This window comes from Balaenoptera physalus (genome assembly GCF_965194825.1).
Source record: "Balaenoptera physalus genome assembly, chromosome: 5".
Lineage (NCBI taxonomy): Eukaryota > Metazoa > Chordata > Mammalia > Artiodactyla > Balaenopteridae > Balaenoptera > Balaenoptera physalus.
In genome coordinates this window covers 51,786,593-51,811,283 of record NC_138884.1, presented here as the reverse complement: position 1 = coordinate 51,811,283, position 24,691 = coordinate 51,786,593, and the positions used below count along the sequence as shown (strand labels likewise).

The 24,691-nt window shown below is 38.6% G+C and overlaps 1 protein-coding gene and 1 long non-coding RNA gene across 2 annotated transcripts; one reads left to right on the top strand and one right to left on the bottom strand.

Moving 5' to 3' along the window:
- Positions 1 to 5,152: 5,152 nt before the first annotated feature.
- LOC309661505 (protein transport protein Sec31A-like) lies at positions 5,153 to 23,375 on the bottom strand (the record flags this gene model as incomplete). Its single annotated transcript, XM_082463189.1, has 7 exons — positions 23,015 to 23,375; positions 15,136 to 15,174; positions 13,563 to 13,621; positions 11,797 to 12,060; positions 9,304 to 9,423; positions 6,805 to 6,876; positions 5,153 to 5,329 (listed from the first exon to the last, which is right to left on the bottom strand). The coding sequence occupies exons 2-7, from the start codon at positions 15,161 to 15,163 to the stop codon at positions 5,153 to 5,155; spliced, it is 720 nt and encodes a 239-aa protein (XP_082319315.1). The 5' UTR covers positions 15,164 to 15,174; positions 23,015 to 23,375.
- Positions 9,433 to 11,504, top strand: LOC309661887. Its single transcript, XR_014264338.1, has 2 exons — positions 9,433 to 9,953; positions 11,447 to 11,504. It is a non-coding gene; the product is annotated as an uncharacterized lncRNA (long non-coding RNA).
- Positions 23,376 to 24,691: the final 1,316 nt, after the last annotated feature.

Genomic DNA, 24,691 nt, shown 5'->3' with positions numbered 1-24,691 from the left:
AAGCTTGAGTTGTTTCTGTTATCTTTCTTCAAAGCTTTGGTACTATCCCAAAATTGTCTTTGGTTCCTTCTGAAGACTTGTAGGTAACATACAAAGACACTGTGGGACAGGTAGATGGGTCATAGACTTCCAGAGCTGTAAGTGAAATTAGAGATCATCTAGTCCTACCCCCTCATTTTACAGGTGAGAAATGGAGGCAAAAGGAAATGGGGTGGTTTGACCAACAGTAAGTGGCAGAGAAGACACTAGAACCCAGCTCTTTGACTCTCAGATCGGTGCTCTGCTTCACTGTCCCTCGTGAAGATGTAATTATAGCAACTGGGATAGAGCGGGCTCTCTAGTAGCTTTTTTTTTACACGTAGATATTCTTTTTTTTTTTTAATTTTTATTTTACATTGGAGTATAGTTGACTTAATTAAACTTAAGAACTTTTGCACAGCAAAGGAAACCATAAACAAGACGAAAAGACAACCCTCAGAATGGGAGAAAATATTTGCAAATGAAACAACAGACAGGATTAATTTCCAAAATATACAAACAGATCATGGAGCTCAATATCAAAAAAACCCAAACAATCCAGTTAAAAAATGGGTGGAAGACCTAAATAGACATTTCTCCAAGGAAGACATACAGATGGACAAGAGGCACATGAAAAGATGCTCAACATCACTAATTATTAGAAAAATGCAAATCAAAGCTACAATGAGGTATCACCTCACACTGGTCAGAATGGCCATTATCAAAATCTAGATAATAACTATCTAGATTGATAGATTGATAACTATCAAAAAATCTAGAAACAAAAAATGTTGGAGGGGGTGTGGAGAAAAGGGAACCCTCTTGCACTGTTGGTGGGAACGTAAATTGATACAGCCACTATGGAGAACAGTATGGAGGGTCCTTAAAAAACTAAAAATAGAACTGCCATACGACCCAACAATCCCACTACTGAGCATATACCCTGAGAAAACCATAATTCAAAAAGAGACATGTACCCCAATGTTCACTGCAGCACTATTTACAATAGCCAGGACATGGAAACAACCTAAGTGTCCATCGACAGATGAATGGATAAAGAAGATGTGGCACATGTATACAATGGAATATTACTCAGCCATAAAAAGAAACAAAATTGAGTTATTTGTAGTGAGGTGGGTGGACCTAGAGTCTGTCATACAGAGTGAAGTCAGAAAGAGAAAAACAAATACTGTATGGTAACACATATATATGGAATCTAAAAAAAAATAAGGTACTGATGAACCTAGTTGCAGGGCAGGAGTACAAAGGCAGACATAAAGAATGGACTTGACATGGGGTGGGAGGGTGAAGCTGGGGTGAAGTGAGAGTAGCATCGACATATATACACTACCAAATGTAAAACAGTTGGCTGGTGGGAAGCAGCAGCATAGCACAGGGAGATTGGCTCAGTGCTTTGCGATGACCTAGAGGGGTGGGATAGGGAGGATGGGACGGAGGCTCAAGAGGGAGCGGATATGGGGACATGTGTATGCATATGGCTGATTCACTTTGTTGTGCAACAGAAACTAACACAGTATTGTGAAGCAATTATACTCCAATAAAGATCTATTAAAAAAAAAAAAAAAAAGAATCCACCTGCCAATGCAGGAGACATGGGTTTGAGCCGTGGTCCACGAAGATCCCACATGCCACAGAGCAACTAAGCCCATGCACCACAACCACTGAGCCACAACTACTGAGCCCGCGTGCCACAACTACTGAAGCCCGCGCGCCTAGAGCCGGTGCTCTGCAACGAGAAGCCACCACAATGAGAAGCCCACGCACCACAACGAAGAGCAGCCCCTGCTCGGCGCAACTAGAGAAAGCCCGCGCGCAGCAACGAAGACCCAACGCAGCCAAAAATAAATACATCTTTTTTAAAAAAAAGAAATGGACTAAAAAAAATCAACAGGGTGTGCAGCTCCACTAAAAAAAGGATCTCAGACATTACTGAGTAATGATGTTTATACAAAGTTATTCTAGGTGACTAACATTGTTTGCTAAGTAAATACTTTAGCAGGTCTCTGGAAACATTAAACCAGAGTGTAAAAAACATGCACCACGGTTAAACCAAAGTCTATTTCCTTTTGTTTGATTTTATTAGGTTTTTCAAGGTCTGTCCCAACACCCTAAAACCCACACATTCCGTATCTCCCAGAGGGGAGAGAAAGCAAACAGCTGGAAATTTAGGAGTGGTGCAGTCTGACCCCAATCAGCTCGTAGGGGCACTACTCAACCTGAGCCTGAGTGAATGGTATGGTCACCAAAGCCCTGAGCAGAGCAGATGCTACAGAAATGTATGTAAAACCAGTGTGCCAGGAAAAGTGGAACTATAAAACTAATCTGATCACTTTTTCTTTGTAATTTAGTTTGGTTAAAAGATTTGGAGCATTTATCTGTTAGGGGAAACAGTTAAGAGCTTCTGCGCATAGGCAGTCCTTCTTCACTGAATAATTGGAGATGCTACCTGCCTGTGACTTCTTCAGCATCTGATGAACACCCTGATAGATTTGTCAGGGGTGACATTTGGGAATGCTGCCACCGCAGCAGTTGAACGACAAAGAGGGGTGCATACGTATATATGTATGTGTGCATTTGTAGATGTCCATTCCAAATGAAGTCTCCACCATGGCTGAGCAGTCAACAGATGGCCTTGCAGTCGTTCTTAGGTGAACACAAATCTGGTTCAGGAGACAAGCGGTTATCAGAAAAGTGTTAACCGATCACCATCCCTCCCTTTATCTTTCAGGCAGGTGTTAAATAGAGTACATCTGCTTGCCAGGAATCCTACTGCATCTTTCCATCCTCCAGCATACATGGGAATTCTCTGAATCCAAAGGAATATATAGGCTTGTTGGACTCTCAACAGTCAGATGCAGAGCAGTTGTTTCCAACTTTCTCCTGCTGCCACACTATTAGAATGAACCACCATCTCCATCAGCCGTGCATCCCACACACATAAAGCTTCTCAGACAGGGCCTAAGGTACATCCATCCCATCCAGCCCAAAAGGTCATACGCAGAGTGGAGGAGAGGAGCAGGTGAAGTATGAGAAAGCACGTCCCAGGGATCTGCTATGTCTCCCAGCCAACGCCCAGCCCCACCTACCAGTTTCCCTCGCACCCCTTTCCTTGTTCGCTTTTCTTCAGGAAAACAAACTGCTCTCTTCCCATAATCTCCTGTTATCTTCATACTGCAAGACTAAACTCTATTTTGGGTTCAAGTCTTCTTACCTCCATCCACTTGTAACAGCTGCTCAGATGTCAGTGGCAAATCGTTTGTTTATACTCATACTTGTAAAATCTTTGGGGTTGGTCAGGGCTCCACTGCCACCTATTCCTGTTTCTCATCTTTTGGAATTTTTTTTGTAAAACGCTGCCAGTTATGCCATTGTCATGTCAAGGTAATCATGCAGCCATAACACAAATCCTAACTATAAGGGCAATACCTCAAAAAAATTACTAGAGGCCAGCCTGCTGTTCAGATGGGGTCTTGGGCTGACACCACAGTCGAGGGTCAGGTCCAGAAGGTCAAGTCGCCGCTTCAGTGAGTCATAGGACTGACTCAGACCACCAAACTCCCAGGGAGCTGATATATCACCCCACTCATGAGGCTCCAATGCTCATTCATGTTATTAAGGTTCTCCTTTTTCAGTTATAAAACTATTTTTATTTTTTAATGTCTTTTTTTTTTTTTTTGGCTGCATTGGGTCTTCGTTGCTGTGCGTGGGCTTTCTCTAGTTGAGTCCAGTGGGGGTTACTCTTTGTTGCAGTGCGCGGGCTTCTCATTGTGGTGGCTTCTCTTGTTGTGGAGCACAGGCTCTAGGCGCGCGGGCTTCAGTAGTTGTGGCACGTGGGTTCAGTAGTTGTAGCTCGCGGGCTCTAGAGCGCAGGCTCAGTAATTGTGGCACACAGGCTTAGTTGCTCCGCAGCATGTGGGATCTTCGCGGACCACGGCTCAAACCTGTGTCCCCTGCATTGGCAGGTGGATTCTTAACCCCTTCGCCACCAGGGAAGTCCCTATTTTTACTTTTAAAAGAGGGGTTTTATTTGGTGAGCAGGGAATCCCAGCAAAGGAAATTAAGAGGGTCTTGCAAACTATGTCACTTAGGCTGCAAAATGCCTGATGAGCTGCACTTAGTCCTTGAAACAGCACCTGTCTTCACAGTAGTCACACGTTTTATCTTCTGCTTTTCCAACTCACTTAGGTAAAATTGCTTAAACAACGAAAATTATTAGTATCTAATTCTCCTCAAGATTCTATGGGGACCATTATCTTTTGTTTACCACACTGTTCTTCAGACAGATTACAATAAAATCATTTGACGAAAACACTGTCTGAAAATATGTCAATTCAGGAGGCTGACAGAAGTTAAAGCTTTCTTTCTGAACTTAAATACCTCAGAGAAATAGGTAACTTTTTAAAAATGGATGAATAAGTTTCTAAATATAAAATGGAGACAATTCAATCTTAAAACTCAAACAGAATATTGAAAACATTAATAGAAAAAAGTTCAATGCATCGTACAGAATGAAAATGCTCAATCTTTTCCTATAGATACTTAAAACTAGTGACCCCACTTTTCATTAATATTTGCTAAAATCTATGTAGCAGCCTCTAGATTTAGTTATTTGTTCAGGACCAAAGTGAAGCCAAAGCCACAAAAAATAGAGATTAAGCTAAACTGTGAGTAGCTGTTTAAAAAAAAGACTACATACACATAAATAGGATTACACACTTTAATCTGATTGACACGGAGGAAGTAGGGAGGACATGAAAGAAATTTAGTTGCAGCTCTGCTTTACACATAACCAAAGGCTCCTTCTCCAAAAAGTAAACCTGAGGTTTCAAAAACCATATTTTATCAGAATACTTCAGGAAAGCATACTATGTGTAATCCAGGAAATACATTATTTGCAGAATAGGAAAATCATCACAGGCAATAAAAGATTACAACAAAAGAAAGCACCAGGGTTTTGAGCAGGTCTAAGGTGAGTATATCTGCAGAAACAATGTAAATGTTCTTGAGTGGCTGCTATGGAAACATGCTAAGGAGGACTGGTCCACATCTTATCGTTTTTTAAAACATGTTTCTTTGGAAAAACGACAATAGTGGCTGAGAGTGAAGCCATCCTTTAGACGCCCAGCTTATTGGCCTGGGTGAGAACCACTTTGAGAACTGGCATGAAAGCAGAGGTCTCACTGAAGTTGCTGGTGCTGACTGTGTGGGTATGGATGGTCAATCCTTCTGAGTAGTTTCGAGTCTCAATGCTCCTTGCGATGTGTAAACCATTGATGATTGTTGGTGAAAGCTGAAGTAAAGGTGGAATTGAGAGAGAGAATTAAATTAAGGAAGAATTTTCCATGAGACCCTCTATAAACATTAAACCCTGATATTTAAGAGGAGCTTGAAATAAACATTATTTCAAAAATGTATAAACTGGTGAGCATTTCTAGAAAGATTGTCGGAACAACCAACACTTAAGTTATAAAAGCGAACCATGACAAAATGATTATGTAAGGAATTATTTACGAATTATACATGTATGGTAAGCCAGGTATTTTCTTACAGAAAAGCCAGATTTCCTTCCCCAAGTTGGAATGTTAATGTCTCTCTCCACTTAAGAGCTTTCTTATTATTTTATTTTAGATAACTTAAATATTTTAAATGACTAAATTATTTTAGATAACGGTCTCACACTTTTTAAAAGTTTTCCTATGTACATGAAGGAGTTTCACGATTCTTAATCATGACATCTCGAAGTAGGGGCCCAATTTACTCTAAAACCTTGTGGACAATAAAAACCTTGCACTTCTGGTCCACTGCCATTAGGAGGGCAACAGTCCTCATCATGTACTCAATTTGCCAGTTCTTAACTGCTTTTCATAATCCTGTCATCTCTGAAAATCATAAGACCTCTAGTTTTTTTCCCCCCCATGTCATTACTTGGCATGCATGTCCATACTTTCCAGAGAAGACTTTATTTTGGATCAGTCCATGGGCCACACCACTTCCACTGTTATATCAACTTTCTCTGGTTTGGTTCTCAGGAGACAAATGGTTATTTTTAGCTGATGGCATTGATATGGGGAATGGGGAAGAGAAATGCTAAAATGCAAAAATGTGAAAAAGTCCCAATTCTTTTTTTCTCTACTAGTGCTTTCATTAATAAAACACAACAATTCTAGAAAGGAATGGAGAGGTTGGGAGGGACAAGAGAACAGAACACACAGGGCATTTACTCCTTACTGCCGATCATCTTCATAGTTATACACATTGATCTGCTCAATTTGTGGCTACCTTTGGCTTTGCCTTTGTGTAACAGCTATTCTAAAAGAAAAGGATCAGAGTCTTAGACTACGAAAGAGATTACAGATTTGGTCTCTGGAAAACAGAGTATCTGCCCACTCTCTGATTTCTTAATTCACGGGACATATAAAAATGAATAGAAGTCCAGTTACCGTAGGACCAGTACAAGCCAGTTTGTATATCTGCTCTTTGTCATAAAAAAGGTTAAAAATTCTCTCTCCCTCTTAATCTCTCTCTCTCTCTCTCTCACACACACACACACACACACACACACACACACACACACTGCCCTATCCCCTTTTCCCCGGTGACTGAAATGAAAGATTTAGACAGAGAGAAGTCCACTCTATGAACTGTCACGATCATTTTGCCCCCAAGCATACTATATATTACATGCAAGTGCTGATGAGACACTTATTTTACTAGCAACCAGGAATAAATGATTATCATAAATCCTTCTTTTCCCCACAAACTTACTGTCTGTTCCCTAAGTTTATCATACAGAAACTCCAAACGTTTGCTGGCATCATCTAGCTTCCTCTTGGTTTGCTGCAGGAGAGAAAAAACAGGTATGTTATGTATGAACAATAACTTTTATCCCAAGAACTTGCCTTACGTCATTTCACTAAACCTTACAGTCATGATGTTGGACAGCTTCATTTTATAAAGAAATGGAGATAGCTAAGACCGAGGAACTTGAACAGATTATTAGAACAGAGATCAGTATCTATTAAGGCAGGGAGGGCAAGAAAGTGAGAGCCTTCCTCCTAGGGTGCAAAGTGGAGCACTGGCTGATTTCACGGGGACTGCGGCTCACGTGAGGTGAGTGAGTGCCCATCTACACTGTGTGCACAGGCAACGCGAAGGGCCACCTGGAGGCAGCAAGGGGTCAGTGTACTACAGAAAGGAAGGTCTAACAGTTACTGTAAATTAAATAAAATGAACATTATGGGCGCTAGAAGGCAAACATACAGGTGAACTGTGGAATCTCAAAGTACTACTTATACGCTCAGTCACATTTGGTACATTTAATCCTGTCTTATTCTGGGCCTTTAAAACACCAAAAAAAGGAGAAAATTATCTTTTGGTGGCTTAAGATTATTAAGAGGGAAGTGTTAAAATGAGTTCTTAAATTAAGGAGTCCTCCTACCCTCATCCTAGTACTGTGAGTATAGTGAGAGAAAACTATCCTAAAAGTAAAGGTTTAAAATTATACTGTGATTAACTTCATATCTACATTATGCAACAGCCTTAAAAGTGACACTGCTTTTCAATATTTACTGAGTGACTACTACACGCCATGCTGGGACAGTGTTGTGTCTCATGGATCTCATATTCTATTGGGTGGGGAAAGGATACTAAATAAACAATATATTGTATGTCAGATGGTGATGAGTGCCATGAAGAAAAGTTAACAGGGTAAGGGGGTCAGCAGTGTTGGCAGTATGACGTGGTAAAAAAGTCCTGACGGCTAATGGGACATCTGAGCAGACACCAGGAACAAGTGAGCAAGAGCTATGCAGCTCTGTGGGGAAGAGTTCCAGGCAGAAGGAGCCACAGGTACAAAGTCTCTGATGCTGACACGTGCTTGGTATGTCTGAGGAGGGAATGTCAGTGTGTCAGAAGAGGAGTGCGGAAGAGGTGACGCCATCGAGGATAACCTTACAAACTAAGCTGTGCTGCACAATTACGTTGTGCTGTTTGGACATAACTGAAGTGGAAATAAGAATAAAGCCATACTATAAAAATGATGTCAAGTATTGATTAAGATGGACTTTTGTGGAGGGTTCAAAGTTAATCCCACGTAGCTACCAGCAGGAGTCCTGGGCGGTATTTGAACTTCCTCCCCAACTAGTGACAGGAACAGTTTGTCTTTCTCTTCTGCCCAGGGGTGCTGGGTCACCAGAAGGAAGGTGATAGGGTGACCTGGAGGAGGGGAAGCTCAACACAAATTTCCTAAGCTAGGCCATGTACGAGGTGTCCTCCCAACCTCTATTTACATTAACTCATGCCTGAAGGAAGACTGGAGCTTTCCCACATTTTTATTAGGATTCCTCCAATTTGTATGATGAGGACCTGTCTGCCTAGGAGACACTGTACACTTACCTGTTTAACAGCTTCACCTGTTCTCTGTTCCTAGCTTCGTCTTTCCATCGCTCCCAGAATGCCAGGCGCTAAGGTTTATGTTACCTTTCCCCTGCCTCTGCTTTCCTGACACTTTCAGTGCAGAGAATTGCTTTCCAAAAGACTGGCAGAAGGCTGCACATATTAATACTCAATGTTTGATGAAACAACAAATTCCAGAAGCTGTTTTTCAAGCAGACAACTGGCCAGTGACTAAATAAACATATTCAATGTTTGTTGGCAGAAAGTGAAATTTCATCTAAAACAAAACTGGCTTTGTGGAATTTTTGTTGTTGCCAATACAGTCATCCTCTAATAAACTGAGTAAAATCAGTTACTTTGACTATGAATATGACTCCAATATCTAAAGCACTGAACTATTTTTAAGGTCTTAGCAAAGTTAAAGATTGTCTATCTACTTTTAAAAGCTTTGATGTAAGCTCAGAAAGAAACCCCAAATCTGAGTTTCACCGTTCTGTTGTATTTTTGTGCTAGGCATAAGGTTTGCCGATGAGACTCAGTGCCGCATAGTGGTGGAAAGCATGAATTCTGGAGCCAGACTAGGTTCGAATGCTGGCTCTGCCTTAATTATTACGTAACTGCTTTTTGCCTTAATTTCCTCCTCTGTAAATAAATATGACAAACCTACCTACCATGAGGTTGTTTTAAGGATTAAAGTTATATGTAAAAAGCAGTTGAATGTGTTTTTATATGTACAGCAAACTATATATAAGTGCTAGCTTTACTACTTTTGCATAAACTCTCAAAATACATCTTGTAAGACTTTAAGCAATCATTATAGAAGCGCTCCATAAGGGATTCTTTTAATTAAGCAAAATAAAAAATACATACAGGATCTGTGGCTGAAGAGAGGCAGCGCTGAATAAGATCCTCAAATGTGGTCTTTAGAATGAGGTGTTCATCTGGAATCGGTTTCTTGGTAATTTTTTCTGTTGGCAAAGACTGCACATGCTGGAATAAATAATACCATAAAATGACTAGAAATGACCAGAAGTTACCTATACACAAAGCCCTGAATCTGTGATAAAGAGAAACCAAGGACCTTGTAGGTAGGCTCTTCAAAATCAAATGAAAAATTAACATGTGAAATCACTTGGGATAAGCAAACATAAAAATCAGATATTCAGTAGAAGATACAGGTACTCTTTCTACAGCTTCTATTTTCAAAAATAGGATGGATATAAAGTATCTGATTAATTATGGAACATACATTGATCACTATTTCATATAACTGATGGGAAGGAGACCTGTGCCAGTAGGAAATGAAAAGAACAAGGCACTTACAAAGTTGGCTGGTTGGAGTGGCTGCTTGCTTTGCTTGTTGGCTCATTTTTGTTTATCCTGACGTTCTTCTATTCTTTGGTTTACTCTTGGAGGGTGTTAGCTGGGCTATTATCAAACTGCAAGATTACACCAACGGTGAGGATAGAAGAGACCATGATCTTACTGAATGTACAGATGGGAAAACAAAGAAGGAATGTGTAAGTGTTTAAAGTTTTGACTGATTAGTTCATTCATAGAAAACATTAGGCAATTCTGTATTAGGCATTGGCTAGGTATTGGTGAGCCAATACGGAAATGATCTCATCCCACAGGGAGTTTACAGGCTGATGGAAGAGAAAGTTTTAAAATGTCATAAATGTATGTAAAATAGCAACTGTGATTAAGTTAACATCACTGGAACCAACAGACAATATAATTGGGATTTAACTGAGGGGAAGGCTCTTGAAGGAAGTTATATCAGAAGGGTAAGTAGGAGTTAACCAGTTAAATGGGGGAGGAAATGCATTCCAGACAGAAGAACGTGTACACAGTCAGGATCATGATACAAGGGACTGAAAGGGGGTCACTGTAGCTGGAGCAGAGAGAGCGAGCAAGGAGGAGTGTGAGCTGAGCGATTCCAGACAATGTGAAATACTTTGGTCTTTATCCTGGGAACAATGGGAAGCTGTAACGTTTTAAGCAATGAGGAGATAAGACCAGATAAGAGATGAGTCAAAGTCGATGCTGGCAGACCAACTAGAGGCTCCTGCACTGCTTAAGACTGGAGACGAAGGTAGCATGGACTAGACTGGAAATGTAGAGAAGGGATTTGAGAGAGATTTTAAAGTAATATCAACAAGACTCGGGGATAGCTCTGAAAAACAGGTTAAAGGAAAAAGAATATAAAGATGATGCCCAGGTTTTTGGCTGGATTAAATAGGAAGGGTTATGGTGCCATTCGCTGAAACAGGACACACCAAAAGACGACTAGGTTTGGGAGGAAGACGATGAGTTAGATTCTGGATATGTTAAGTGTGAGGTGCCTCAGAGACATCCAGGTGGAGAGGAAGCTGGACACTAGGGCCTGGCTGAACACACGCCTCCGTGCAGCTCTCCCTTTCAGCGGTAACTGGGGTTCTGGCCCAGATGAGCGCAGCTTGAGCACCCAGCTCTAAACAAAAGTGGACGGCTTCACAAACACCACAGACGTGTAATTATACAAAATTAACAGTGCGTCTTTGTAATTTTATATATTCTCGTGGAAAGAAGAAGGTCCTCCCATCTCCATCAGAACACTTGTTTTCATAATGCAACTGTTAATGTTTAGAAGTTCCTTAGGCAGAAATCTCTTAACAGCAAAACATAGTCTTGTGGTAGAGATATAATCTTTACAAATTTGACTTCAGAGAGTCAAAGACAGTAACAGACAGAAGAGCTAGTTTTATACTTGGGCAGGAATTGATTTCATCTTATGTTGAGCTGTGACTTTACTTTTCATGAATAGATCAAAATGTTTCTCTTTGTATGTCTAAGTCAGTTATATGGAAATATGATAGATTTTTCAGCATCTAGAGCCCTGCCAACTAGCTGTTTGTATGTGAAAAGCAAGCACAAATCTATATCTCCATCTAAAGATATGGCTATATTATTAGCTCTTACACATACACAAGAAAATATATAACTCATTACATTTTTATTTTCTATTTTAAAGGAAAAAACCTTTGGAAACAGCTTCTGCTTAGCAACCTTGGATGCAAATATGGATTCAACTGCTCTTAAATTGTGCCTACTGATTAGATCAGATGAAATACTGTAATTGCCAAGTTACTGTTAACGTAGACTAGTAAATACATAAGCTCCTTCTAGAAAGTTTGTATATGGCCTCGTCATTGAAAAATAATATACATACATGAACAATCTTAAAAAAAAAAGGTATTATTTTTAAGTTGTCTAAATTGAAATCAAATTGAGGTAATAATAAAGGTATAACCATAAAAGTTAAAACGTTAAGAAAACATACCGAAATAGAGCCATCTCCCACTTCCACAGATTTACTGTTACCTGCATGGTATTTCCAATAGGAGCCCCAGGGGCACCTTCAATATTGGGCTTTGAAAAAGACGGAGGCATGCCTGGTTGACTGAGGGGTTGCTGTATGCCGTGGAAGGGCTGGCCACCTGGAAGGTGTGGCTGCGGGAAGGAAGCTTGGCTTGATATTGGTGCTGGAGCTGAAGGCTGTTGCTGCAGCATCTGTGACTGGGGGTCACCCAAGGGGTTCATGATTGGTGATGTGATGGGAACAGGAGGCGTAAAGTTCTCAGGCATCTTTTAAAAGAAATAAAAGGCACCAAGAGTAAGGAGAAAACGGTATGATGACAACATCTCCTCAGCTTTAAATAAGGGAGTTAGCCATTTGTAGCAACGTGGATGGACCTAGAGATTATCACACTAAGTGAAGTAAGTCAGAAAGAGAAAGACAAATACCATATGGTATCCCTTATATGTGGAATCTAAAATATGACACAGATGAACCTATCTATGAAACAGAAATAGAATCAGGGACATAGAGAACAGACTGGTGGTTGCCAAGGGGGTTGGGGGAGAGTTGGAATGGGAGGGTGGGGTTAGCAGATGTAAGCCTTTATATATAGAATGGATAAACAACAAGGTCCTACTGTACAGCACAGAGAATTATATTCTATATCCTATGATAAACCATAATGGAAAAGAACATATTTAAAAAAGAATGTATACACACATACATGTATAACTGAATCACTTTGCTGTTCAGCAGTAATTAACACAACACTGTAAATCAACTACACTTCAATAAAAAAATTTAAAAAAATAAGTAAGGGAGTTAGACTATTCCATGGTTAAAAAATTTTTTTTAATAACAGTAGAATACTTTTTAAAATGAAATTTTATGCAGAATTCTAGAGAAAAACATAAAAGTAAAGGTAATCTAGCTAAGAGGGCTGGGAGCTCAAACCTGGACCTTTGTTTCCCCTTTACCTTCCACACTTATCCCATAACGGGCCAAAACCATGGTGTTTTTGAAAGAGGATGTCAAAGTCTGGAGAATTATATCTAGCCATACTGGGATCAGATATGCCAAATATGTGTTTGTGTGTGTCACGTGATCAGATGTAATACCTTTTTCCCAGATCATTAAGTGATACCTACTTAGTGATCAATCACACTCAAAGCAGTAGATTAAATTTCTGATTATCATTGACCTAATTTTGGGGGGGCTTTCATCATTTAGTATCTCCCAATTTTACATTCTGGCCTCTCATTACTATACTTGGGGGACAGAAATCACTAGGAGTAAAAAAAAATAAAAAGGCTTGGGGTAAAAGAAGGAAAGAAGAATCTTAAGTTATGCTCTAACAGCTCTCAACAGTTATTAACATCTAAATGATGCTCAGCTACAAGGCTATTTCTTTTCATATTGTATGTGATAGACAAAAATAGTCCAAAATATAATTACAAATTCATGATTACTGTTAGAACCCAAAACCAAAGTAACTCCTAAAAAAAAAACCATTTGAGAAGCATGAAATTTTGTTTCCTACTCTTTGAAAAAGATCTGCTGGGAATTTACATCTTGCTTTTTAAAAAGGGTTTAATTCATACCACCATACTATTTTGTACTTTCCTTCCTTCCCTTCATGGATTAGAAGATGTAAGTTGAAATACACATATTAAGTATATTAGTCAGTCAGCTTTGCCTTTAAAGGAACAGTGAAGTGTGGTGTGCTTCAGGTGGCTACATGATTGACAGGACACCTGTAGGCAACTGAATAGACATCTTTTTCTAGTACCTTCTTCTTCTTGGGTACTCTGTTCAAAGCTGGAGGATCATTCCAACCATTCTGAGAACCTATAACAGATAATAGAGGGCATTTTCCTTTAGAATCCTGAAAAGAAGAACACTAAATTGTATCCATCATATAATATCTTCAAATTTTACTTTCACCCTGAGATAACTGTCACAGAAGTTTTACCAGCTGAGCTGCTGGGATCACTATGTAGCCCTGGACTCTCAAACTCATTACCTCTAATAATCACAGGGCCTTGGCTTAGAAAGCAGCATATCTTGACATTATTTCCTTTTAAAGTGAAAGAGTTGTACTAAATTTAAGGATAGTGAAGTTTTTATGTCTATATTGGTATATAACCTTCAAACAATTCTCTCCTAAGAAAGAAAAAATAAATCCCCTGAGTCTGCTAAAAAAAAAAAAGGCTTCTGATATATTCAACACACAAAAAAAGAATAAAAGTGGCAATCTTCTATTTCCCCAGAGAGCAATTCAGCATACCCAAATCATCCACATGGTAGAAACACCGTTAAAAAAACAGAGCCCAACTACGCAACACCAGTATGTTTTTATCACCTTTGCGTTAAGAACAACCTATAAAGTAGAAAAAGGCATTCAAATATCTGTGGTAAGATTTTTTTTTTAATACACCCCTCCCCCCCCCCAAAAAAAATTTCCACGCTGGCAGCAAATATAAAATTAAACTACTGTCACCTTTAGGAAACTTCCTCCCCCCTCAAATCTCCCAAAACCTGTCATCTCAAAGTGAGAAATGAATATGAGTAGCAGAACTCATTAAGGTACTTAATGCCTGTATCTTTAAAAAAAATTTTTTAAAACATCTTTATTGAATGCCTGTATCTTTAAAGAAAAATGGAATAAAACATGCCAGAGATAAGATAATTACTAAATCAAAATATAATCATTTTACATCTTATTAAGTTTTGTGTATGTGTATATGTAAAAGCAAAAAATTCTTCTTCTTTCAATAAACATTCTTTCAGTATTTTACTTTTGCTTGTTTTATTGATATCTACGATATTAAATCACAACAAAATTGCTTAGCAAACCAAAGAACATAATGTCATAGAAATTTTGTAAAAACACGATCTTCTCCTAACCAGCATGCACTCATTTGCCTTGATTTTAAAAGTAGAATTAATTTTCTACAAGGTGACTAGGAGACAGAACGCCAAATGAGCCTCAAAACATTCAAGAGCTAATCACAAAATATTAAACCACATGCTGCTATTTGCTTAACAAATTCTTAAAGTTCTCATTATACACAGACTAATCATTCAAACCTCTCCCATCACCTTCTAATCTTTCTTATATCTAAGACAATCTTGGTATAGCCTTGTCTTTCAGTCTATATAAAATAGACAACTTTTATGATTCAAGATCATTTGTGTCACTATGTTAATTCAGTCAGTTCTAAGATTTGATTCCATTAAGAACTGATCAGATTTAGGGTATTATCGGCTTTAAAGTTCACATGCATAATTGTGAATATCCATTCATTAATTATAGTCAGTGATTCAAAGATTTCCAAAGATATATTTTGTAACTAATTCACCTTCCAACATAGATGCCTGGTCTTGCATAGACTGATTTTCTGTAGACAAAATGTAAAAGTCACTTAAACAGTATTATCATCAAAGATATTCTAAACTCTACTCATTTTTTTTTTGAATTTTTGAATTTTATTTATTTTTTTATACAGCAGGTTCTTATTAACTATCCATTTTATACATATTAGTGTATACATGTCAATCCCAATCTCCCAGTTCATCACACCACCACCTCCCCCCCACCACTTTCCCCCCTTGGTGTCCATACGTTTGTTCTCTACATCTGTGTCTCTATTTCTGCCCTGCAAACTGTAAACTCTACTCATTTTATAATTGTTTCTCCTCCCTCCATCAACCCCAAGAAAGAACAAACTAATTTTATAAGGGAATAAAACTTACTTTTTAATCAAGTCACGTGAAATGGCTTCTATCTAATTAAGAAAGTAATCAGTTTGTGGGCAAAGCTAATTCATTCATGAGAGCACTTCCTAACATATTATAACTGTGTCCATTTTAGTATTTTTTAAAGCTGTGAATCCAAATCAGTTGAAGATCTTGCAAAAATGCAGATTCTAATTCACTAGGTATAGCGTAGGGCCTGAGATTCTATTGCTTCAGCCAGCTCCCAGGCAATGCCAATGCTGCTGGTCTAAATCCTCTTTAAGTAGTAGGGTTTTAAAGAGAAATGGGAGGATTTCTGCATTGTCGTGCAGACTTTAACACTACATTGTTAAAGATAATAAGCATTTTAGACGATCTTAACAAGGAGGTGCTACTTTACTGCTGGATTTGGGAGGCCCCAAGGATCTGCATTCTGGAGGAACTGTAATTTCTGGGGTCACAACATGAATATGAGCATAAATGGGAACAGGCCCAGTAAATATGTAACCATCTCATATGGTCTTCTCTATAAGAATATACAGATTTGCAGACTGTTTAGCACAAATCTTCCAGAAATCACTACTTCTCTTAAAAGAACTGAAGTTTCTGGCAGTGGACAAGAGGAAAGAAGGCTGAGAACTAATACAGCAATTCCAAAATTGTCGGATGTTCAGGATTGGTCCAGGCCCAGTCTCCAATCAAAAGCATGCAGTGTAGATACATCATATGTACCTACAACTTACGGGAATTCAACTTACGGGATACATCATATGCACATACAACTTACGGGAATCCCGTAAGTATGTGGGAGTTATGATAGTTGAACTTGGGGAGAGAGGAATCGAGAGTATATAGCATTAACTAGTGAGTTCAATTCAGTTTGAGCTCTACTCAAGAAGCACATGCCCCAGAGAAACTGTGAGGTGGGAGAACTAATGCCACAGTTTGGAATTTCTCTGTATGGCGCTAAGGATAGATGTTTCTCATGCAATATGGCTTCTGACCACAGGCAACTTCTTCGTGAGGGCTTAACTGAAGAAAGCGGTGATCACGGATAACTGACTCTTAAGTGATTTCTTATTTTTGTCTTAAATGATGACTTTACAATTTAACTTCCCATGCAAGATATGACCTCACAGCACTACAGTTAATAAATCCCTGGGAGTCACTGTGTGTGTGTTATGACAGAGGACAGACCTGACTTGAAACTAGTGATGTACTCTCTAGCGCCAGACTTCAGCTTCTGGGCTGAGGGGGTCAATACACAGTCCATCCCCAGGTTCTACATCTGCAGATTCAACCAACTGAAGATCAAAAACATTCAGGAAGGAAAAAACTCCAAAGAGTTCCCAAAAGCAAAACTTGAATTTGCTGCAAGTATTTACACAGCATTTACACTGTATTGGGTATTACTAGCAATCTAGACATAAAAGTATATGTGCATAGGTTATATGCAAATACGACACCACATTATATAAAGGACTTGAGCATCCTTGGATTTTGGTATTGGGGCAGGGTAGGGGGGAGTCGACGGTGTGAAAAACCTAAAAGTACTGGAGGTACCCTGGCCTTGATCGTTTTTTTCAGGGAGCAGTCTCAACAACATGCCTCCTCTCTAGCCCTGTGAAACGTGGGAGCAGAAGGTGAGACCAGTTTTTCCTCTAACCTCTCGTGGCGGTGATCTTAGCCTTGGATATTAAAGCCTGAGTGGGTATCCTGATTTCACCAACTATCAGCAGCACAAAAAAGTATGTGGAACAATTTCATATGACCCTTTGGTAGAATGACACCAAAGTTATAATGAAATCAAATTAAATCGAAAGTTACGAGTAAAACTGAATGAAATAAGAAACAAAAAGATTTTCAACAGGAACATATAGCCAGTTGGCTATCCCTCATAACTTGAGGGTGGGCTGCCTGTTGAATTGAAAATAACGACTGTACAATAATCAAAGTTCCCACCAAAACATATGCCTAACTGGCCCCTCCTAACCTCAAACCATGCAATATATTTAGCAATATGTTTTATTTCAGCCCAGAAAATCCTTGTTCAAATCTCTGATCAATTTAACAGTTTTATCTTAGCTATGATTCTAACCCCTCAATACTTTTGCTTTTATATCTTTAAATTGTTTAAATATGACTTTTTAAAAACACAATTAGGGCTTCCCTGGTGGCACAGTGGTTGAGAATCTGCCTGCCAATGCAGGGGACACGGGTTCGAGCCCTGGTCTGGGAAGGTCCCACATGCCGCGGAGCAACTAGGCCTGTGAGCCACAATTGCTGAGCCTGCATGTCTGGAGCCTGTGCTCCGCAACAAGAGAGGCCGCGATGGTGAGAGGCCCTCGCACCCCGATGAAGAGTGGCCCCCACTTGCCGCAACTAGAGAAAGCCCTCGCACGGAAACGAAGACCCAACACAGCCATAAAACAAAACGAAACAAAACAATTAAATTAACCTCTACTTTATGGAGACACACTTTAATAGCAACACTAGGTAAAGCAAACTGAATGAAGAACGTGAATATCTACAGGAGACAGTATTATGGGGGTTCATTATGGATGTGCAAAATGATACTCTTGGTCAATATGTTTAAAAAAAGATAGCACAGTCTAATCTTGGACATAATTCTCTCATAAAACTAGTAAGGGAAGATAATCTTTTTTACCTTTTCAAAAAACCTTAAAAATGGGCATAAATCTCTTTCTTACTCTCTTTTTAAACATGACAATGACTTTAAAGAACATTGGAAAATGGTTCATGGTGTAATATTAAGGAAAGTAGTAAGATGTAAATTATGAGTGTATGTGGGAGTTATGATCTCAATTCTTTAAAAATGCATGCATACAATAAGATACTACTATCTTCACACCCATTAGAATGGCAAGAATTAAAAACAAAAACAAAAAAACAGGAAACAAGTGTTGGTGTGGATGTGGAGAAATTGGACCCTTACGCATTGCTGGTGAAAATGTAAAATAGGGCCACCACCTCAAAAAATTAAACACTGAATTACTATTTGATCCAGTAATTCCATTTCTGGGTATATACCCAAAAGAACTGAAACCAGGGACTTGAACAGATATTTGTATACTCACATTCATAGCAGCATTATTCACGGCAGCCAAAATGCCCATGTGTAAGTTAATGGATAAACAAAATGTGGTATATACATAGAGTGGAATATCACTCAGCTTTAAAAACGAAATTCTGATTACATGCTATAATATGGATGAATCTTAAAGACAGTGAAACAGCCAGTTACAAGAAGAAAAAACTGCATGACTACTTATATGAGGTACCTAGAATACATACATAGAGACAAAGTAGAACGGTGGTTACCAGGGACTGGGGAAAACAGGGGGTTTTTAACGGCTACATAATTTCAGTATGGGATGACAAAAAAGTTCTGTAGTTAGTGGTGATGACTGTACAATAATGTAAATGCACTTGATGTCACTTAAAAATGATTAAAATGGTAAATTTTATGTTATGTATATTCTACATTAAAAGAACTTTAATATATGCATACATACATATATGTGTGCATATATGTGTACGAAGGGAATAAATACACCTAAATTATTAGTGGTTATATATGGGTGGCAGAATTACAGATAATTTTAATTTTATTCTCTATACTATTTGAGGCCTTTCAAAATCCTACAGTAAAAAATTAATAAAAATCAAGGGAAAATTAACTTAAAAACTGAATATGGCATGTCACTGGATTCTGGAGACCCTTATCCACCTTAGTGTAGGGATTAGTCCTCCACATGGTCTTTAGGGAAGGAAGAGAGAAGCGCTTGGTCTCACATACAGAAGTGGAGTTGCTACCATCCTTACTTGAATCTCACTTCTCAATGGGAACCTTCTCAAGGTGTTCTTGCATAATGGTAGGATGTAGGCACTGGCTAAGATACTCTCAGCGGATTCACAGAAAAATATTAGTGCCAATGGTACGGAGACTTTTGGCTAAAAGATCATTTGAGACGGAGAGGACAGAGCATCCTTGTTAATCTTACACCTCCCCCTTCGCCGTTAGCCTCGCACGTCACATTTTTTAAAAGGCACCACAAAGTTAAAAATTTAAATTTAGAGAGAATGAATCCTTAAGGTCATTTTCCAATGACACGAGATAAAACAGATGTATCCAAAGAAAAATAAAGAAGGCTATCATGCTCCTTTCCTTTGTTTAAAGGGTTAAAAACCAAGTACTTATAATTTGACTACGGAATGTTTATGAAAATTTTAAAAAAATTTTTTTTCAGCACACTGTTTCACGAAAATATTCAATATTATGCCCCTTCAAGACTCTTCTATGTGAAGGAGCACAAGACTATATATATATACATATATATATATATACCCAAATTAAATTTTCCATTTTTTAATACTGTTTACTCAAAAACAGCTTCATGAGAGCTTCACATTTTATCAGAAAATTTTGCTAAGTAAACTTCTTGGGCCTTCACATTTGAAAGTGCTCTCCCTTAGTAACAAGTATACATTAAACCAGGGACAAAAAAAAAGGTGGGGGGGGGGGTACAAGCAGTATCTTACTTATCCTGCACAGTAAAGCTAGGAAAACTTCCTGCTTTTTGTGCTGCCACCACTGAAACATGTCGCACTATACTAACTTAGGCTGTTAGCACTTTATACCTTGAACTCGGAGACAACCTGTTTTCCTTGCCTCTGATTCTGCCATGCTGCCCACAATCTGTTTTGCAGAACCACCTCCAGGTTAACCTCCCTAAAGTACCACTTTGACCATGCCTCTCAGGAGTTCAAACTCCTCCACTAGAAATTTTCTTCTTACTGTATGAAGTATAAATTTCTTGCCCTGACATTTAATGTCTTCCAAAAGTTGGCCCAAATACAAATTTTATGTTCCAACTTACAACAAAGCTATGTGCTGTTCACTAGAAATAGAAATGTACTGTACTTTTCTGCCTTCCTACCTGTGCCTAGAATAATTCTGATTATAGACTGAGCAGGTTCTCATTAAGAATTTACTGAATGAATGTTTTGATGATTGCAACATGAGTTTCTCTGAGCAGTGCGCACATAATTTTGTGGTTCACTAATAGTTACAGGGCTTGAAAATCCTAGTGTCTATCAAGAAGAATCCACCGGACAAGTGGAATTTCCAAGTCCCGTAGAAAACCATGATATAATAATCTAAGACATATTAGAACAAAGATAAAACTTTTAGTCACAGTTATCTGTATAACCTAAGCAAACTTTTTAGGAAATCAAAAAATAAAATAAGGTAAAGCTCTAACTGTTAATTAAAATACAGGGACTACTAACATGCAAGAGGTAACAAAGCAGCTAGCTTAGTGCATGCTGAGTATTGCAAAATGTATGGCTTCATCTTCCTATTAGTTACTGTGCTTCTCAGCCAGGTTAGAACATTGTTACTTTGTACATAAGCAAAGACTTTATTATAAGGCCAAATGCCCTTTAGCTTAAGGAGGAAAAAAATACCCATGCAAATATTTAACTTAGATGATGAAGTAACAAATGCTTAAAATAGTGATGCTAAATGTTTCTGTAATTCCAACACTGATAGCTATTTCTACTGCTTTCATCAGGACTAGACTATCTGGTAAAGAAGAATGAACATGGGCTCTGAAGACTGAGAGACCTGGGTATCTCAGTTGTATCTCAACTTGGAGTCTATCACCATGCAATCATGAAAACATTATACACAACCCTAGGAAACTCAAGCTTCCTCATGGCAATTTTAAAAAAAAATAATTATTCCTATTTCTCATGGTTATGAGAAATAAGAAAATATACGGCAGTGCTGGTACATGTCCAATGTATGTTCAATAAATGATCATTCACTTTCCTACTTCCCTGCACCACTTTCCTATGTGGGGATTTACTTGAATCCATCTTTCACTCAAGCTATTACCCAACTATTCAGAATATATACTGTTTTCGCTCATCCAGGTTTTAAAAGGTAATTTTTTGAACTCTACAATTGAATGAACACTCCTCTCTAAATATCAACCTATTGAAATATCTGTATTGAAAATTATACAAATTGTATTTGTGCAGTAAAGGCTGATACATATTGTGTGTATGATTTTTGGTACTTTGGACTTTAATATTATATATCAAAGAAGAGAGAAGGAGATATGTGTATAATTCTGGATCCATAAGACTTCCAAGAAAAAAAATACTTCCTCAATAAATCCTATTATATGACCAGTGTTTTCAGTTATTAAAGCTACTGCTTAGCAGTTAAAAAGAGAAAAACATATACTGGACTTCCAGGAACAACTTCAGTAGTAGAAAGCAAGACTCACTTCTGTTTTGCCCCTCTAGTTTAAAACCATCAATTATAATCTGAAAAGGAAACTATTTTCAAATACCCTTAGTAACAAGTATACATTAAACCAGGGACAAAAGGAAAAGGCCCAGAGCTCTAATTCTGGGCGAGGTGTCATCACGGCTAACTTTGCAGTCACCGTCCCCAAATGCTTTCAATCTCTTCCTAAGCTTATGCGTACATACTATTACTATTATGAGGAAACTGAGGCTTAAAGTTAAGTACTTATTCAAGGTCACATAACTAGAAAGGAGTGAAGCTGTGATACAAACACAGGAAGTCTGATTCCAAAGTCTGAATTCTTTGCTATGTTAGTGGTTCTTGCCCCGATTCATTGATCTCTTTTTGTAATACGTACTTCTGAGGCCCCTTTTACAATCCTAACATGAAAATCAGATAATATTACCTACTCATAAAAAATTAATATAATGCTTTAATTGTAACATGAAAGATAAAAAGAATCTATAAAATGTGTATTTACTATAAAAATAATTTTAAATTATGCTTTTAATTAGAAAATTTCAGGCAGAACTACCCTGTCAACAACAAAAATGCCTAGAAATTTCCAAAATGTTTGTGAGGGTAGAATTGTCCTAATGGAGAGAATCCCTGCACTACTGTATACTTTCTGCTGTCTTAGAGATTCTGTCAGAGTTGCATTCTTTCACTTTTTTCCTTTCAATACACGTCAAGATCCTTGCTCACCTTTACAAACAAACATAATTACAAAATTTGTACAGCCTCATTAAACCCTGTATTATTTAATCTCTATGAATGAATTTAAGGCACAGATAATTTTAAAAACTGAAAATCTAGGAAGAACACAGAGCATCGTTTTACTCTGGCAAAGAAATTAGTGTCAATTAAATCTAGTTCCAACCACCACTTATCTGGCCAACTAATTTCTTACCGCTTATTTTAAATTCAATGGCAGATTATATACTCTTACCCTTTTAAAGCTCTAAAGCTTTTCTCATTTAGCAACTAAAGTTCACTATGGGAAAATCACACTTTTAGAAATAGTTTTAGAATTTGTTATACAATTAAATCAATACCTCACCTTGCCCAGTTTATAGTTAGAAGTAATTCCCCTCCATGCACCCACGTGATCACGAAAAAATAAAAGAGGGAGCCAAACCAAGTCCCTTTCAAGCGCAGACCTGTTCTTTGGGATGCAGGCAGCTCGCCGGCAGCAGGCAGTGTACCTGTTGCTCCAGGAGGCAGCGCATACGCTGAAGATGACGGTGGAGCTCCTGGTCCGCCGTGCTGGAAGGACGCTCCAGAGCGAGGGGGAGGAGGGAACGAGGCAGTGGGGCTGGACGTAGGTGGAGAGGCCTGGTGCTGTGCTGTGTACAGCTGAGACTGCCCAGAATAGGACGAAGCGGAAGATATGTACGGGGTGTTAGGGTAAGCGTTTGAAGCAGGGGGCGCAACAGGCTGCTGAGGTCGATACGCTGCTGACCCCCCTGTTCCGAAGGAATACTGCTGGACTGGCTGAGAAGCTACACCAGGGAGAAGGAGCAGAGATTTTAATTAGTTACACATTTATTCAGACAGCAACAGAAAACCAAAGTTATCTCATTCTATGGAAATTATTTTCTAGTTCAAGTCAATTTAAAACTGCAAAAGAAGAGGAGAGTGATAAGAAAATAAATTAATTGTGCTAAAAACTGCTTCTTGCATCCTAAAAGCACTAAAATGCAATAAGCAGATAGATAGATGGGGGGAGGAGAACTTAAGGGAGGTGGGTAGAGAATATATAACTATATATTTAGGTGAGCAGAATTCTGCTCAAAGAGGAATAATGAAGGATATACCTGTGTATCAGAGGGAGAGGCTGCAGGTGGATGGCTGGGAAGGGCGGTAGGAGTTTTGTTACTCCAGGTAGTGACAGTGGGGGCAATTCTAACCTGAATTGAACAAAGAAATACCAATCACAGAACATAAAACATGAAAATGTTAAAAGAAGAAACAAAAAACCCAACAGGCATTAATAGCCAGATGCAAAGCAAAAAATAAGAGCAGCAAGATAGCATACGTTAGCCAGGCAACTGCTTTCAGGTAATCCCTTTCAAGGGATTCCAAAAGAAAAAAGCACCTTTCACAACAGAACAGGGGAAGGAAGGCAGTGGAAAAATCAATATGAAAACTAAATCAAAGCAGAAAGAACAATGCCGTTCAAGTGTCAAGAGTAAGTGGGAAAAGGTAAGTTCTGTAACTAGGGAAGGAAAGAAGACATTCCAGGGGAAAAAAAAAAAAAAGGTAATTGAGTGAAAAAGTGATTTTTGAAGCACTAATTGTATTCATGCTACTATTAGATCTGTAAACACATTGCTATAAGCTCCCTTTTCCGGATTTCATTAGAGCCACAAAAATTATGTTAGTTCCGTATGAGGCTTAGAATCATACAATCAGAGCATATTAAAGATCATCCAATCTGATCCCCACCCTTTACCACTGAGAAAACCAAGGCCCAGAGAACTGAAGGGGCTGGCTGAAGTCCATACAACCTGTTGTTGATGGAGCTACGACTGATTCTAGGTCTCCTGATTCCCAGGCCAGTGTCTGCCACGCTACGCCATGTTGCTTACCCTGGAGTCCAGAGGTTTTCAAAAACATTTTTTTAAGCCATCAGAATATCTTTTGTCAAGTAAATCTTTGTAGAAGAAACTCTATCATATAAACAATTAATAGCAAAGATGTGCTGGTCATAGTAGGAGGAGAACTCCTACTCAGTTGGCTTCTCTTTCAGAAATCCCTTTACTCCTGCCTATAAACATGCCTTTAAAACCACAATCCACTGTCCTCATTCAACATATCATAAGCTTTAACCAAGA